The sequence below is a fragment of the Gobius niger genome (genome assembly GCF_951799975.1).
Source record: "Gobius niger genome assembly, chromosome: 9".
In the NCBI taxonomy this organism is placed as follows: domain Eukaryota; kingdom Metazoa; phylum Chordata; class Actinopteri; order Gobiiformes; family Gobiidae; genus Gobius; species Gobius niger.
In genome coordinates, this window is record NC_136860.1 from 20079567 (window position 1) to 20097274 (window position 17708).

The following is a 17708-nucleotide window of genomic DNA, read 5'->3' on the forward strand; positions in this document are numbered from 1 at the left end:
GAAGCATAAGCTCATATATCAACCCCAAAGACACATCATTTTGCCGACATGTATGTTGGATATTTCTCAACTGGCGGCTGTCAGTGAAGAGGCGCAGATGAGGACGTCCCAGGCACAGGCTCGGCCCCTGCCTCTCTGTCAGACAGCACTGCGGCCTGTGAGTTGGGAGAAGCAGAAATGTCCATTCTGTTAAATACAATACATTTTCAAGACTTTTCCGTGGAATGTACCTTGGATCTCTTTCTCTTCTTGTCTCGTTTCTTCTGGGGAAATATCAATTCAGCACAGTCAGAGGCACAGTGAGCGGGGCAAGCATGTGTAACTTTACCACTTTAAACTCACTTTAAGTGGTTCGAGCACTTCATAAGGGTCTGCATTTTTTGGCCGGTTAAGCTCCTAAAATTGACAAGTAAAACTAGAGATAAAACCAGACTTATCACATATTAAGTGTTCAAATCCACCAACCTGGTAAATGCCACCACCGGATTCCAGCTATTCATGATAAAACCCTCTATTAATTTTGAGGTTACAGTGTAGTTTAAATTCATTAAATTGTATTTGTATTAAATACATACAAACTGGTAAACAACACTCACCGGTGTCATGCCTTTTGCACCTTGACGGGAAACCTGTGAAGGAAATGTCATAGTTTGTGATAATCGAAGTCAGGCAGGTGCGGTAAATGCTTATAATGGCACATGGAGTCACCTTTTCTCTGAAGAACAAGGCTGTTAAAATAATGCAGTAAAAGATGAGGACCCCATCCAGGATGTAACAAATGACTGGGTTTGTGAGAGACAAAGCTAAAGGAAAAAAAAAGATTAATTAGGCTTTTTATGTGATTTAGGTCAGCGTAAAATAGTGGCATTATAATTATATATATAATTTAAAAAATACTGACTTGATTTGCCTACATTTTGGACAATAATTGCCAAAGCCTGTGCCATTATTATATACAGCAATTATATGGACAACATCTCCCACCCACTGCACGGGACTATAGTGCAGCTGAGCAGCTCTTTCAGTGGTAGACTGAAGCACTCTCTCACTCTACTGCAGGTCCTTCATCCCCACTGCTGTCAGACTGCACAACACTACTGCAAAGTAACTCATGTGTAATAACTTAGTTGATACTTTTTGCCCCTTAAAGTATTTGTTTATATATAATATTATCTCTATTTAGTATTTAATTTGTTTGTGCATTTCCTGTCTTTTTTGCACACCCTGTTGAGTGTTTCTCGAGAGCTGATGGAACAAGTGAATTTCTCCATTGTGAGAGCAATAAAGGCTTATCTTATCTTATCTTATATGTAGGGGTGTAACGGTTCACGGGGATGTATTGAACCGTTCGGTTCGGCCTGTTCGGTTCGGTCCACTTGCGTACCGTTTCGGTGTATTATTTTCATTAAATAATGTAAATTTATTATTAGCGTCATATTAAGCGCCGCGGAACAAAGTTCCTACGCGAGTTTCCGCACGGACGCTGTTGAGTGACGTACATTGAAGCTGCATGAGTAGCCGAGAGAAACTACAGTCGTTGAAGGCGCTGGCTTTAAGTATTTGATTAAAAGTCTTGAGCCTCGCTACAATATCCCATCACGTCCGCACTTCAGCCAAAAAGTTATGCCAGCGCTCAGAGCCGTTTCTTCCTATACGCAAACTACGCAAGGTGCGTAGTGTTGCTTCACTGATTAATCAACGCGTTGTTACGGGGACAGGCTCTTCCAGCGCGCACTCACTCTCCGCCTACTTCGCCACATATAACACCAAAACGGAGCAGTGCTGAAGTGAATGAGCAGGAGAGACCGACCGCCTTCCCCCTGTCTCATCCAAAGCGCGAGTGCTTCTCCGCTCGTGTCCCGCTCGGCCGTCTGTCTCCCGGTGCTCGCTTCGCCTCATGCGCGGCTCCTCCGCGGCTGCATCATGTCACCTGTGTCCCGGGCGCAGCTCTCATGTTTTCTCTGCGCGGACTCTGGGTCTCACTCTCATTTAAACTCTCAGCTTATTGTGTCTGGTGAGTCTAGAGTATCAGGACAGTAGTTTGGCGAGTAGACGAGAGTAAAAAGCCGTTCTCCGTGCCCTTTTTGTTGAGTTGAATCCACATGGTTCTCATGAGTTACAGTAACTCTCATTATAAGAGTGCAATTTATTTAAAATATCACCCAAATGGGTCACTTTTATTTATTTTATGCAAGAATTCTATTGTGTATTGGCAGCTTTTCAAAAGAAAAATTTTGTTAGTTCTTATTTATTTGTACCGAAAATTAACCGAACCGAACCCTCCAAAACCGTGAACCGAACCGAATACAATTTTAGCGTACCGTTACACCCCTACTTATATGTGATATTTTCATATTTTGATTAGTGGCGGGACTCCATTAAATGTTTTAATCTAGTTAATTATGGCCTTATAATTAATTAATCGCATTTAAACATAATTTATTTAGGGGTTGTATTTATATTTTAGATGCTTCTTTGTATTTTCCTACATTTTAACTTATTTTAAGTGGAGATGTGAGGCCTGTGTGATCATTTCAAACACTTCAAAGACAATATCAGTTTGACCTATTTTGTCCTGCCACAAGACACTGGAGAACGATCTCTTTAAATAAGTTAATGTAGCTTAACTGTGTGAATAAACACATTTGTTTTTACGCAGTGTTCGTCCCTAAGCAACGTCTTGCAGGAAAAAGGAAACTGAAAAAGTGTCAGTGCCGCTAAAGTAAAGTGCGATTCATTTTGATTCACATTTCCTATAAACTTTCTGTACTTAATTAATCAGAATTAATTGAAAAAGGGTCCCAGCCCTAATTGTTTTGCTACACTTGCTTTGTTGGCAATAAGAATTACAATGGCTGATATGAGGCCGAGAATCTGGAGAGACAAAAACCACTGGTATCCGTTGAGTTCATAAGATGGGCTAAAATAAACACGAGTCAAACCTGAACACTGACTTCACTGCAAAGGATGTTTTAAACGTGTCCCTTATCTACATGTGACTGCCCTCAACTATGCACAATACTTTGTAACACTTTATTTTACATTATTGATACATTGTACCTAACTAAATTTAGTACAATGTAATGGGCTTTGTAACAGTGTGTTATAAGTTGTACCTATGGGTTAGATACACAATGGAATGATACGTATAGTCTGTAGGTGCATAATGTAATTAGACATAATTCTAACTCTAACCCTAACTTTAAGCCCTAAACCTAAGGGTCTTGTCTCGTATTACATTATGTATTTACTTGCACTAATACAAGTTATTCCATTGTGTATTTACAACATAGGTACAAGTTATTACACACTGTTACAGAGTACATTACATTGTACTAAATTTTGTTTGGTACAATGTATCAAAGTGAGAGGTCCCAATTTGAGGGGGGCACAAAGGGCATATTTTTGACACCAACAAAGCAAATGGACCGGCTGAAAATGTTATTTAGTGTAGGCTCTCTAAAATGCAGCAGAATGCCGCAAATCACACCTGAATTAGAGGAGCACCCAGACCCCCGCACACTGTTAAAAAGCTTCTGATGTCTGTGTGGTGCTGCCGAGCCCCCAATTCATTTGCCTATTTTCCAGTGGCACTGTTTTTTGTCTACTCTCGTGGTAAATTTACGCAGTCACCCAACTTGTTTTTAGCCAATCATTTTGTACAATTGACCAGCGAAACACGGTAGTCTAGAAAAAGGCCACACGGCTCAGGACCGATGTCGAGGTCATGTTGTAGCCAACTTTTTTGATCCCCATTGGGAAATTCATTCTCTACATTTGACCCATCCCTCAAATGCCACAGGGGCAACCTGTAGGAGCAGTGGGCAGCTGCAATAGGCAGGTGCCCTGAATCACCTGGCTGGAGGATTCACCTATTGTACATGTTGTAGTTTGGGGACATTATGCAGACATGGGGAGAACATGCAAACTCCAGGCAGAAAGGCCCAACCTGGGGATTGAACCCGGGACCTTAGAGCTCTGTGAAGCACAGTGCTAACCACTGCGCCACCGCGCCGACACTTGGGCGTGTCTCGCACCAAGGTTTGCAGAAAAGCTAGCTCGGCCTGGCCTGAGTTAAAAATAGGCAACTTCATGTACAAATGTTTTTTCATGGAATAGCCCATGCTTTTAATTTGGGCCCATAGTTTCCCCAATAAAACACACTACAAACGAAAGCAAATGGCCTAATGTTGAGTGGAGGGTAGTTTAACATTTATATATGGAGGGCCCTGACATTCTGGCTCCATTAGATTGATTTTGCCACTTTACTTTATACTTGTCATATAGTAAATTTGGTCTAATCGTCACATAATTGCTCAACACCCTCAGGCCTCCACAGGAAACTGTGTGAGGGGGCTCTGTGCGTCTATAGTGTCTTCCTGTCAAAGATGGGTCGTCGTTTTGAGGTTTGTAAGGCCCTTTATCTCATTGTGGTTGGAACAGTAGCCAAGTTTAGAAATAAGTTGCTTCATTTTTCTTTGTTATTTTTCATACATTTGCCAGCCTAGCAAAGTACCAACGACTCTCTAGCGGCGGGCGTTGGAGCGTTGATGTTCAGTTAAAGGAGCTATCCTTGATTTTTCTTAATTTTCTGTATTGGAATAAAATGTGTTTTGTCCTTTAATATATGGTAAAAGCAGACATTTATCCAACACTGGTTTTAAAGCCTTTTAAACAGTCATAAAATGTCAGGCTAGTAGGCCTTTTTTACAGTGAAGTGACAGTTTTCTTCCCTGAAAGTTGTGAAACCTGGTTTAAACGACGTATTTTGATGTTGTAAATGTTGTAGGAAAGTTTGAGATGAGTTTGGACCAAAATAGCAATTTGAAATTTGAGTGACCCTGTTTCTTTGTACAGTCAGGTATAGCTCCATTATTGAAACCTTACAAAGTTAAAACATGCTTTATTTAGATCATTTATGCCCACCTCATCATTTAAGATGTTTTTGCTATATTGTTACAGTATCATAGCGTTACGCATGTGTGCTGTTTTGCATGACATTTTCCATAACATGTCAAGGCTGACTGTTAATAGGCTAATAAAGACTGTAGACTTTGCAGATACAGACAAATAAAAGGTCCGCACAAATGTGATGGTTTTAGTAAAGCCTATTTGGTTTAAATTGTATTGTTAAGGGCTCTGTGTTCTACAGTGTATGGTTTGGTCACTCTTCTAAAAAAAGTTTGTTAAAAATCGTCAGTCTATTAAATGGCTGTTGCCTACAAGAAGGTATACAAGGGCTATTTTATTGTACTATTGAGTTAAGCAATGCGCAAAGTACTTTTGTTACCTGTTCATTTAGGCCATAGATCTTCATTTCAATCAATGGTTATTCATAATGATGTGGCCAGTAATTTGAGTTGTATGTTTTAAAATAGTTACAGTACTGGGCACTTACCTTCACAGGATGCTGGATTCAGGAGAACCAGAAGCACAAACCCCACAATCTTGGTACGAAACATCCTCTTGACTGCTTCTGCTCTCAGTGTTGACTTTTTGTGTCTGTTGCAGCAGCATGAACTCAGTTTTCTTTTCTTTTGGTTTTCAGCTCAGTCAGAGCAGAGGAAGTGGCTTTACTTATACCTGCCCATATGGACGTTGTGAGGACGACATCAAAGCATCAGTGTGGTTAGTAGAGTAGTTAGCATGCACAAATGTTTTCCATTTTCTTGTGATCACAGGTTATAAATTCAACATTATGGTTTTATAATATTTTAGCTGTAATTAGCCAACCAACATGCATAGATTATTAAATGTATAAAACTGCAGGGTCAAGGTTGAAAAGTAAATTCACTGCATCAGAATATTTGTGTTTTACATTTTAAATTACATAGTTATATGGGAATTCAGAGCAATGTGATTTTACAATCTAATCTCCATCTCTAAATATCACTGAACCGTTAACATTTTGAAAGAAATGTTTATAATAGTTTTGTTTCTGTTTGTTGGGGTTATTTCATGTGTGATTAAATCTTTGAAGAGAACTTCTAGACTTGTGGCATTTATAAATGCACAAGTCCCTTTTGGTGTGTATGTTATGCTTATGGCTTGCAGGTATTTTTTAATCATCTCAAACATATCTTTATCACTATCTAGAAAATGCAATATTGACCTAAAACTAACCTGGCAAGAGCCAGATTGACATCAGCGCTAATATCATGAACTCTGATATCAGTGATCTCTCAGCTGGAGTTGTTTGAGTTGAGGTTGCACTTTTGGAGCAGCATTTACTGCTGATTGGATCAAGCACACCACAAATCCACTCCATATTTTGACAAATGTTATGTCTGTTTGTGTCATGTGCAACAGCATACTTCATGTTGTTAATTAGTATCTATGGGGAAGGTGGGTGCGGTTCAAGATGGATTCTTGTGTTTTTGTGAACAAATACCGTGAGAATTCAGCTTGCTGGCAAGGTAAATCTAAAACAGCTGTAACAAACAAGCCCCTCTTACCCCCATCCTGTGGCTCCCCTTTGCTGCACAGCCCGTCCATGCGGCTCGTGTGGCTGTAGTGAAGACATGGTAAGTGCTTTCTCCTTGCAATGATTCAGAGATTACTCAAAGATGCGCAAGTGGGTCGCTTTAAATATGTTTGTGATGAGAGAACATTGTAACATGGTAAACAACACTCCTCTAAAGGAGGTCTTGACCCTTTACCTGCATATCACAGAATCACCCTCATCTGTAACTTGCAATGAATGAACAATATTGTTTGTGAATTTTATTTATTTTTATTTATTTATGTATTTCTACAAAAAATATAGTTTAGAATAGCAAATCACAGTTTTCACAGTTGAAGGTTTTAAGTTGAGTTTAAAAATGCAAAAAGTAGAAATAGGACAAAACAAATATCCAATAAAACCTCAGGGGTGAATTAAGGTAATCTGGGTTTTTTTGGGTGTAATTTTTAGCTGTGTCTTTACTCTTGTAAAGCATGTGATACATCCCAGAAGTCCTCAGGGTGGCTCTGTTTTGTTGGCATTGGCACAGAACTAATATTTTTACTAATTTGGGTAAAATGTGGTGTAAAAATTATTTTTATACAGTCCAGTCCCACTAGATTGTTCTGTTTTGTGTTCTTGATGTGAACAAAAAGACCAGAAATAAAATCTATCTCAACTAGAACTTACTTTGGACGGAAACAAAAATGGAGAACATCACTAAAATAATTATTGTTATTTTAGTGGTATTTAGTGATCGTCAGAAAACAATTTTATTTCATCTCCTTAAAATGTAATAATTGCATTTTTTGAATGCTAGAAATAATAATGATCTACCGAATTATTTATATACAAATGTATCATATACACTAATTTTACACTAATTAGCAGGTAGCAATTAATTTGGCTCACACGTTTTAGAAATTAAGTAAAAGGCTCTTTGACTATGCGGTCCCAAATTATATGAATAACTCATTCAGTTAAATAAGTGCCTTACACAAAAACGATGGAACAATTGTTGGTGTATAATCATATCGTAAAGATAAAAGTATAAAAAATATCTACTGAAGTATAAGTGCAGCATTACTTTGGAATAGTTTATTCTCAAGTAGAAATAAAACATTTGTTGAGTCAAATAATTAATTAATAATAAAAATAATTAATACAAGTAAGAATTGAAAAAGTCTTTGTTGAAAATACCACTTTAGTACAGAGTAATTAATTAGTGACGTGATCCACAATTTATATCTATTATTTTAGATTTCGTCTCTTAGATTTCATCATAATGGAAAAAATAACTTCTTTTTTTTTAACCCAAGAGTGTTGATCTTTCAAAGTAATATAACTCGAGTAAAAGTAAAATGTACTGCAACTACTCTAAAAGTGCATAACATTCATGTAGCCTACGCCTCCTCCTTGTCTATAACCTATTTAAGAAGACATGCTTGGAAACGTTTGAGAACCACTGTGAGGTTGAAATATCATGATTAAAACTCACTTAAAAGTATAAAAACATAAAGATCCTGATCTGACCCTCTAACTGTCGCCGTAGGAAACAGCTGCTGTTTTAGAGCGCGTGGGGCGGTCACGTGTTCAAGCGTCGTGTCACATGACCCAGATGACAGACTTTACGGTGGTAAACAGCTAACGACGATACACAGGACTTTTCCGCTCTTTGGTTACACTATTTTGCCTTGTGGATTTGCTCCCAATAACAACAAGACGTTTATCATTGTGACATTTCTGCGAAAAGACGCTCTACTTTATATTTGTATCTGATCTTTTATTGTTACAGAAACTGGGCCAGGGCTAGGCTCGCTGCTACTGCTTTAGTAAAATCAAAGTTTGAACAAAAAGCTATCAACAATGGCGCATGTCGGCAAGGCATTGTGCATGCGGTTAACTCTGCACTTGATCACAGGTAAGATATGCTGCTATTGTTTGTTCTTGTAATGATAAAACACTGCGCGGTGATAGAAAAGTAAGCTACTGTAAAATAAGTATTTGTTCACCTAAAAGGTTCATCTGAAACTGCATACTTGTGTTTTCTTCTATGACACAACATTGATAGGCTTCTGATCATTTGTTAATCTCGTTCATCTTAATCATTTAATTGCAGTGTATTGGGCTGAGTTACTGTTATTGTTATGGTATATTGCCATCTACTGACAGATGAGAGAAAAGCATCTTGGTATTTTGGCTGAATAAACTCACTTTTTTTCTTGCAGCTGCTATTTTGCACCAAGCTGCTCCTGATTTTGTTTCCACACCAGCACCTCCACAAACAACTACTCCACCTCACAAAGGGCCTGCCATACCAGCACAAGGAATCTACAATGTGACAAATGAGAATGGCACGGTCTGCTTAAAAGCAAATATGGGCCTCCAGATCAATATTAGCTTCCCCTCTGCCTCTCCAAATACGGTAGGCAACTTGGGCTGAAAATACAACTCTTTTCATGCTTGGATTTTGACATGTTTATTTAATTTTACAGTCTGCGCTACATGTTGTGAACATAAACCCAAACGACACCTCGAGCTCTGGATCATGTGGTAAAGAAACTGCCACTCTGATTCTCAACTCAGGCCAAAAGACGGAGCTTAACTTCACATTTTCCTTGGTAAATGATAGGGCAATGTTCTCCAGAAACATTTCTAAATAAATGGCCACCTCATTCATTTGGCTTAAAATTGTACTCTTCATGTTGTTCCCTAGAACACTACATCTAACAAATTCCATCTGAATAGTGTGTCCATTTCAGCAGTTTGGCCCGACATGAAAGGCAAGTAGCATGCAATGTATTTGCTTGTGTCGGTACTCTTACTCTTATTTAATTTCATTATCTTCATGTAGAGAATTTTTCAGCCCACAATGACAGCCTGGATTACCTAAGGGGCAGCCTCGGTTTCTCATACATGTGTCGGTCAGAGCAAATCCTTGAAGTGTCCCAGAACTTCTCTCTTAACACCTACTTGCTACATGTGCAGCCTTTTGGTGTGACAGGAGATAAATTTGGATCTGGTAAACACCTCCATCCTAATCTTTTCTACAACCTTTTAACACATACTGTAGTTATAATCAAATCTGCTTTATGTCTTTCAGTTCAGGAATGCCTGTTGGACGAAGATGACTTGATCATTCCTATTGTGGTTGGAGCAGCTTTGGCTGGACTTGTACTTGTTGTGCTCTTGGCCTACTTGATTGGCAGGAAGAGGAGTCATGCTGGCTATCAGACCATTTAAATTGGTCTTCCATTCTCCAAAAGGCCATTGTGCACTTTCCAACTCGATTTTATTCTATTCTCTCATCCTACAAGCCCTTCTCAATTGCACATCTCTGCTCATGTGCTTTAAACATTACCTATATCCTCAGAACACTGGGCTTGGAGCGGACACGATATGAAAGGGATTCAACTTTCTGTCGGTTATGTTCATAAAGGGAAACTTGCCTTCAATTCGCAAACCTTAGATGCATAATTGGAGATGTGCAAATCTGACAGCTTACAAGAACACTACTTAAATAATTACCGACTGCTTATTATTTCAAATATCATTATTTAACTACTACAGTTTCTCTACAATATTATAGGAAAGGGATTGTATTCAATGTTATTGGTCAACTTTTCAAAAATATGTGGACATTTAAAAGCATGGGTGGCGCAGACTCATGAATAGATAAGTATAATTCTGTTGTGAAATAATGAATTCAGCAGCTATTTGTTTGGGGCAGCCTTTGTAAGAATGTTAGTTATTTTTATTGCCAAAGGGAAATAATGTTACTCTGAAGTTACATGGGAGAATTTTCATAGGTACTCATTCACTGTGTGCCATGGACATAAGTGGTATTTATCTTTGTCATGTTAATTATTTGTTTTTTATGTTTTTGTTACCTGTTTCAGTGTAGTGGTTTAATATTTTAATGTACTGTAAAACTTAGGTTAATAAAAGTGAATAAACAAAGGTTTTCTGTTTTATTTAAGTGCTGGTAGGGCAAACATCACAATTACTCAGTAATCACCAAAAGTATGAGCAGTCTTAAGGCACTATTTGAAGAAACGCTACCTGTAAGACATTTGCTCTGTAAATGGCATATTGCAGCTCTAGGCATATAGGGTTCAGCATTAACTTGCAATATTGTTAACATGTGCGTTGCTGTACAAAAACTCAAATGGTTGCCTTCCCCTATTAATGAAATATGAAGATTATTATGGCTGTTGAGATTCTTCCTGAATAATGTTTTTCCTGTATTTTTCTCTAAGTTTATTAATAGTTGTCTTAGATAGTCTTCCAGGTTCAATAAATATTTTCTGTGAAAGAAATTGTGCTATGATTTAAAAGAGTATCCAAAATCAACAATGTAAAAGGATGTAGGATGTAGGACTCACCTGCATAAAGGTGTGGCAGTCGAGAGTGAAGGCTCCTTGGGTGATTTGTTTGAAACATTCACACACATCAGGCAGGGAGCGGGCTCTCAATATCTCAGACTGATGGTGAATTACCAGAGTCAGAGCAACGCGGAAAAGCACCTTGGAACCTTCATAAAAGAGACAGTCCCACATTCGCAGCACAGTCTGCAAAACATACACCTTCAAGTTAACCGTCAGCCAAAGGCAAACTCATGCAACTCAATGTTTTCTCACTTCTATAGGAAGAATGTCGATGTAGAGGCAAATGAACCAGCGAGAGACCACCAGTGTCCAAATACCAGGGTACTGGTCCATAAGCTGACCAACAGCAGGGGCTTTAGTTCTTACAAGTTCCCCTAAGACCTCCTGGTCGGTCTTTAGTCCCAGCATAGCAGGGCTGTAGTAGTCTATAAATATAATTGAGCGGCTGATTAAACATTCATTTATTCAGCAATTCTTACAACAGGAAAATCTAAAATACCAGGGAGTACTCTGCCCACCAGAGCATCCAAGAGCCAGAATGATTGTTCTTCATCTTTGGTGATGATCATGAGATACCCTGCAATGAAGTTCATTCCCTGTGGAACAAAATATAAATTAACAATGTTACAAGCAGTTTAAATGAACTGACCGCTCAGTAGTGAAATGATGTTTACTGTTTTTTGGTTGACTATGGCCTCTTATTGTCTGATTTTACTCAAGAATATGTATACAGGAACTAGATAAACTTGTTTTAAAGCAAACATAAAAGAGGTAAATGGTTTAGCTTTTCACCTGGCAATAGCCTACATCTTTATTGTGGTGTCCGTATGCCACTAACACATTGTACAGTGCTTGTTGCAGGCAGGACTCGGCTTTGGTCTTAAATAGGATGTTGTCAGGAAAGGTTCGATGCATGTCTGTAAAACACAAACATTGATTCAGAACATAGTTGCTTCTGTTTATGTAAAGAGTTTCACTGTTATACCTGTGTGAATGGACTCTTTTAGTTTAGTGTCATGCTCAGCTGCCAAAAGTGACTGGTAGTACCCATTGTTACTCTCTAGTTTTTCTAGGGCACCACTTGCTGCCATCCAGATCCTGGCTCGATGCTCATTTGGTACACCTTTTCGCACAAATCTCTTCACTTCCACACGCAAAAAACAAACAGGAAAATGCACCTTGAATACATACTTGATACACTCTTTATTTGAGATATTCTGTTTCATGTACCTGTCAAGTTTTTCTCAACAAGTGGTGTCTCTTGAAGCAGCTGGGACCATCTTTGTGACCGTCTGCTAAGTACTGAAGCATATGTATCCATCATGTCTTTGTAGGTTTCAAAATCATGAGGTCTCTCAAATCCATACAGGTCGGTCCTGCTGCACAGTAGAGGGCTATACAAATAACTGCTGAGAGGTTTGATAGAACAACAGTGGCATTATGTTTCATCGCCATAGACTATTCCCTAATGAAGGAAAACTACTGCAGCTTTGGCAGGGTAGGGTTTCTAAGACAGACAGATCAAATACCCTAGCAGAGTGACTATAGTTTTAAATTACTGCCAAAGAGAAATGGAAAAGAATAGGAATTAAAAAAGCAGAACTATGCATCAAAGGATAGAATTCCCCATCTTTCCACTTCAAACAATCAAAAAACAAGAATTGCCAAAGAAACAAAAACGACTTACCCATTAGTAACATTTTCTGAAAGAAGCTCAGGGCCAGTTCCTTCCATTTTTTTATCCATGTTTAACTCCATATACAATGATCCAGCTGGCATTTATTTATTTTAATTCTATCTGCCGGCTGATGTCACAGTAAAAAACAATTTCCACTGAGTATGTTACCTGACTGCAAAAGAGGAGGGGCAGCTGTGCGGAACTCCCAGTACATCCACACCTGCGCACAGCATTTACATAAAGGAGTGGACTCTTCTTACATCACTACACTATTACAAGCGCCGCAGTGAAGGCAATGGCTATAAAATGAAGTCACAGTTTTACAAACTCTATTTCACGCTGTTTGTGTGAGCTCTCAGTTGTCCAGAAATTTCCTTCAGAGTAGTGTTTTTGTTGTTGTTGATATTTTAATAATTTTGCCTCTTCCCAAAAGCTTTCTACACACTCATTTTATAAAACTTGGTTTAACTCTGGTCCCTCATGAGGACAACCCAGTTCTGTTCATGACTTTGCAAACTTCTTCTAGTTAGGATGGTTGAAAAAATGGGAAGATTTAAGAATGAAACTTCTTATGCTTGGATCAAATTTTACTAAAAGCAAAATGAGAATGTTTATTGTAACAGTATATTAACATTTGTTGATGTTACTCATTTTGCAGCCACTAAAATAAAAATAATTTTCAGTCAAAAATATTTTGCAACAAAAAACAATTCTGAACTGGAATCTCCCAATGCTTTACAAATTCACAGACATCTATAGAGTGATTAGTTCAACTAGAACAAAATAAAATAAAAATCTTAATCAATTTATTGATAAAAAAAAATCATGCTTTATTCATTTAGAATGAACAATATACTTAGGCTACTTACATAATGTATTAACAATATTCAAATGTTCACTACCTTCAGTAACACTGGACAAATGGGCTCAAACAGAAAATGAATGACGGGTGTTGTTAAGGCTTACTCTGTCCTGTTTATGCCCTCTTTAGTGTCCTGCCAAAACATACAGATATGCATCATGCAATCCTAAAGGTCTGCATTTACTGAATGGGTCAATTTTGCTCAAATTCGATTTAGCAGCATGAACATCTCAGACAGATCTACTTCTAAAATCAAAATGACTTTTTACATTCAGACAAAAATAGGTTGTGATGTGGTAAGACTGACGACATAACATCTGTACCCAGATGAGCCTGGCATACATTATATCACAAACCAACAACAATGTCAAATTAAAGCACTTCCTCGTGTGAAAATCTATTTTTCAAAACAGCCCAAGTTTATGTAAAATGTATTCAACATGCTTTCATTGAGAGGTTCACCAATCCTTGACATGACAGATCCATCGAACAGCTTCATCCACAGATATTGAGGCATCCCGTATGAGATCTAAGCATTGACTGTACATAACAGAAGTGTATTTATAAATTGACATAATTATATTATTCTTCATATAGCTCTCTGTAAACTGTCCCAATAGATACAGTATGTACAGTAAAAACTGCAACAGTTCTTGTGCTGGTGTAGTGAGCACTATGTCCCAACAATTTGACATTAGAGCTTTGCACGGTTACCCAGAGCTTTATAAACATAAAGAAGAATCTTAAAAACACACAACTTTCTTGCCCCATTTCTTTCAGGCAGACCCAGTGAACCTTGTCTCGGAGCTGCTGTCATCTCCAGTAATGTGCCGAGGCCTGGCACTTGATTCTCATCCAGAGGCAAGGCGAAGGGACTTCAGTATAATGAGCTTCCACCCCAGAAAAAAGGTGACACTGGCAATGTCCACACCACACCTCAGACCATGAGGACAAGTATGTGGCCAGTTTTTTGTAGCTCTCCATAAGGTGGTTTCCTGACAGCTTCAAGTGCTTCTGTTTTTGTGGTTAAGTTAATAAGTTTTGTATTTGTACAAGTCTTAAAAAAACTATGAAGTCACTGTAAAAGAAAACAACAACCTGATTGTCCAGAGTTGGGATAAATTAGAGAGTTTTACGTTTTGATCCCGTTACAATTGGCCGTGCAAATTCCACAAAATCATCTATAAGAACAGGCCATGCCCCTGAAGAAAAAATATACAAAATATATAAACCACAAAACAGAAAACACATTTGCAAAAAAATGATTGGACAATGGACACTTACCTTCCTCATCATAGTTGGACATGTCATCTGCAATCATGTTTCCAAAATCCAACAATAAATTCCATGTGTCTTTAGGGATAGATCTTTTATGGTGTTCCTTTCAGAGATGAGCACAAGTTTCAGAAAGATATTCAAGAATTACTTGTCAACTATGTGTAACATTATACTTGAAAGTAACACTTCATACATTTAAGATTTAATGTACTCACAAGGAGAAATTTGTTCCAAAGATCAAGAAACTTAAATCTCTCTGAAAGAACAAGCTTCCAGTAGGCTACAGCCATCTCCAGATCTGCAAAAAAACAAAACAAAATGGTAAACTTTGGCAAATTCATTGGAAATATCTTATGGGCTCTTTTATATTGATAAAAAAAAAAAGTCTTACCTAGACCTTTTTGTCCTGGGTTTTTTGCAAAGTTAAAAGTGAACTGGTAGAAATCTTTAAATTTTCCGCTATCTTTAAGTTCTTGCTCTAATCTTGGCAAAAGTGCCTTTAGCTTTTCAGGACTGTCACATCTAGGGGAAAAAAAACAACAAAACAATTTGTTGAACAACCGCGTTAATGATAACAAATAACCAACACAATGACACATAAATCCGAATTGTCAAAACACCACAGCAGTGACTGCTTTCAAGCATGTCAAGCACTGCAGCCATAGTTCAGAGAAACTATAAATAGAAGCCTTCACTCCAAGGAGGGTCACTAAAAGGAACTACCAAAGATACTCTGAGCACTGTTTACATCCCTGGGCTGGTAGCTATATTAGAAACTAGTGATGGTAACACTCACCCCAGCTCTGTCATGCCATCTATAAACTCCTTTTTGGTGAATTCACACTGTGTGGCAGCACGAAACTTCCAGGCAACAACCAGTACAGTAATGCTGGTGGGATCCAATGACAGGTCGTCGCAAAACAGTTGAATTCCATCAATACCAATCTTATTTTCATCTTGGGGATCTATTTTGAAATGAGGTGTATCAATCAGAAATGTAGATGCAGTATATAGACAGACATAAAAAACAACAACATACCTTTGTAACGGTTGTATAGCTGTTCCAGTTTTTTGCGGTCCACTGATGTTTTCATTGATTCCTTGCAGTAGAGGTCTGGATTTTGAAAATAGTTGTCGGTCGCAACTTCTAGTTTCCAGTCATTCTGTGTTAGGCAGTACACAGCGGTTTTTTCTCCGGCCTGCGTAAAGGACATGAACTGCCGTACCTTGTCTCTTTGTGAAGACTTCAGCTTATGCTGTAGAAGCACAGGACAAGGGCTGTCAGGCACTGGGGTTGAGATTAGAGCCAGCAGCAAAGACAGACATAGCAATGCAAACGCCAAAACACACAAAAGAAACAGATCTATGCACATTCAGGCCAAGTGTAACACTCAAAGTCATGTAAGTAGTGACAGTCTAAAAGTTGTACACTTGTTTGTGTCCAACCCAGAGGCAGCATGACCATTTCTAAAGGGAGGGGTGTCCCTCAAACCACCCCCAACCCCCAGTCGCCCCCTCAGAAACTACTGCTAGATGTAACATGAGTCGGGAAATTGGATTCTCCCACCAGTTTAAACATAAAGTGTTTAAGTGTGGCACAACCGCGTTTCACAATATAATCTCTAAATGCAATTTTAAAAATACAAGACAGGAATCACATGAGAATATGTTTTAACATTCATTCAAGTTTTTTCTGTAAAACTTTACGTTTCCCATTAATATTAAAAGTTCAACAAACAATGTTTTAAAGCAGAAATCCAAATATTTTACTCTATGCTAAGTTATCGTCCATCATAGTGTAACTTGATTGTCTTTTTTTCCCCCTATCGCCTTTGAGCCTTGAGTGTAATTTTCATTTAATCACTTTATTTGTATACTAAAAAACAAAGGGGATGAGGATGGGGGGATTTATAGGTCAAAATGTGTATAATTATTAAGTGTATTCAAACTGGTATTGTGATTCTAGCAACCAATGTATACAGTGCTAGTAAGTAACTAGCTAGCGTTAGCAAAATTAGCCATAACATGTTGGTAAATTAATTATTATATTGCATTTTAAAAGGTGACACAAACTGACAGTATGTTCACAAACGATTTGATACTTTGACAAACCGCTCCTTTTGTAAATGCTTCATACAATCCATAAACGAAGTGAATAGATTGACGAAAGGGGGACGAGGAGCTAGCTAGGCTGCTCTCAAAATATCACTGACCTTCCCTTTACAGCAGTGCACCAAAGAGCTGTCCACTACAGTCTTAAGTCACAGCAGACATTATGTACTTTGAGTATCATCACCACCCTGAGTATGAACATCTAATGGAACAAGATCTACAATTAGGGTTTATGTTTATTTTGGTTACCTACCATTTTCGCACCGCTGTTTGACCAGTTTGGGAGCCTGACTATCGTTCATTGTGCGCATGCGCGGAAGCGCTTATCCATTACAGCGCGTCCAATGCAGCTATTAAAGGGAATGTCTCTAGTCCCTGAGCAAGTTTTGTTGCCATTTATCCTTTAATAATCTCATCACCCAAATATATCATAATATATAATTGAGACATTTTGTACAAACTGTTTATTTTGCAAACGGTGCAAAAAGCCATGTAGTATGATATGAATGTATCAGACCACAAATTAAGTTCCCTTACATTAAAATTAAAGTTCATGAGGGCAAACGGTTGTCTCTTACACTATTCAATTCCCCGATACTGCAGAAAAACAAATATGTTAAGATATTTCCATATCTGATTTCAAGAGCATATGCACTCACACACTTTCCCTGCTGCACTTGTCTTTCTTTCTTTTTTTTTTTCTTTTCTTTTGTTCTCTTTACTTTCTTGTGAAAAATAAAACACTTACAGGCAAATGGACAATTTTGACATCAGAAACCTGAACAACACTGTGTGTGCGTGCGTGTACATGTAATGATAATTAAATAACAATAAGAACACATGATAACTTCAGCAATAATTTGCCTGCCTTGAAGTTCCCATGTTCACTTGACATGTTCTCTCAGCCATGCTCTATGTGGATAAATGCGCTCCTGAACGGAAGAGGGC

At 38.2% G+C, this 17708-nt stretch overlaps 4 protein-coding genes across 5 annotated transcripts; 1 reads left to right on the top strand and 3 right to left on the bottom strand.

Moving 5' to 3' along the window:
- Positions 1-54: 54 nt before the first annotated feature.
- On the bottom strand, positions 55-5499 carry LOC306967671 (high affinity immunoglobulin epsilon receptor subunit gamma-like). 2 transcript variants are annotated; one of them, XM_079562774.1, is made up of 7 exons: positions 5399-5499; positions 709-803; positions 597-629; positions 466-492; positions 343-396; positions 231-260; positions 55-155 (listed from the first exon to the last, which is right to left on the bottom strand). In XM_079562774.1, exons 1-7 carry the CDS (start codon positions 5460-5462, stop codon positions 81-83), a joined length of 378 nt encoding a protein of 125 aa, XP_079418900.1. In that variant the 5' UTR covers positions 5463-5499; the 3' UTR covers positions 55-80. The 2 variants fall into 2 exon arrangements, with proteins under 2 accessions (XP_079418900.1, XP_079418899.1); XM_079562773.1 differs by having other exon boundaries at positions 231-263.
- Positions 5500-8056: 2557 nt separating this feature from the next.
- Positions 8057-9871, top strand: lamp1b (lysosomal associated membrane protein 1b). Its single transcript, XM_079562651.1, has 6 exons — positions 8057-8363; positions 8671-8867; positions 8938-9063; positions 9159-9225; positions 9282-9464; positions 9546-9871. The coding sequence occupies exons 1-6, from the start codon at positions 8309-8311 to the stop codon at positions 9683-9685; spliced, it is 768 nt and encodes a 255-aa protein (XP_079418777.1). The 5' UTR covers positions 8057-8308; the 3' UTR covers positions 9686-9871.
- Positions 9872-10596: 725 nt separating this feature from the next.
- On the bottom strand, positions 10597-12207 carry LOC306968070 (growth hormone-regulated TBC protein 1-A-like). Its single transcript, XM_079563313.1, has 7 exons — positions 12061-12207; positions 11816-11974; positions 11623-11747; positions 11330-11426; positions 11083-11255; positions 10828-11013; positions 10597-10749 (listed from the first exon to the last, which is right to left on the bottom strand). The coding sequence occupies exons 1-7, from the start codon at positions 12152-12154 to the stop codon at positions 10648-10650; spliced, it is 936 nt and encodes a 311-aa protein (XP_079419439.1). The 5' UTR covers positions 12155-12207; the 3' UTR covers positions 10597-10647.
- Positions 12208-13193: 986 nt separating this feature from the next.
- dcun1d2a (DCN1, defective in cullin neddylation 1, domain containing 2a) lies at positions 13194-17084 on the bottom strand. The gene is made up of 7 exons (XM_079563096.1): positions 17014-17084; positions 15688-15904; positions 15445-15613; positions 15040-15170; positions 14864-14946; positions 14655-14751; positions 13194-14572 (listed from the first exon to the last, which is right to left on the bottom strand). The coding sequence occupies exons 1-7, from the start codon at positions 17014-17016 to the stop codon at positions 14493-14495; spliced, it is 780 nt and encodes a 259-aa protein (XP_079419222.1). The 5' UTR covers positions 17017-17084; the 3' UTR covers positions 13194-14492.
- Positions 17085-17708: the final 624 nt, after the last annotated feature.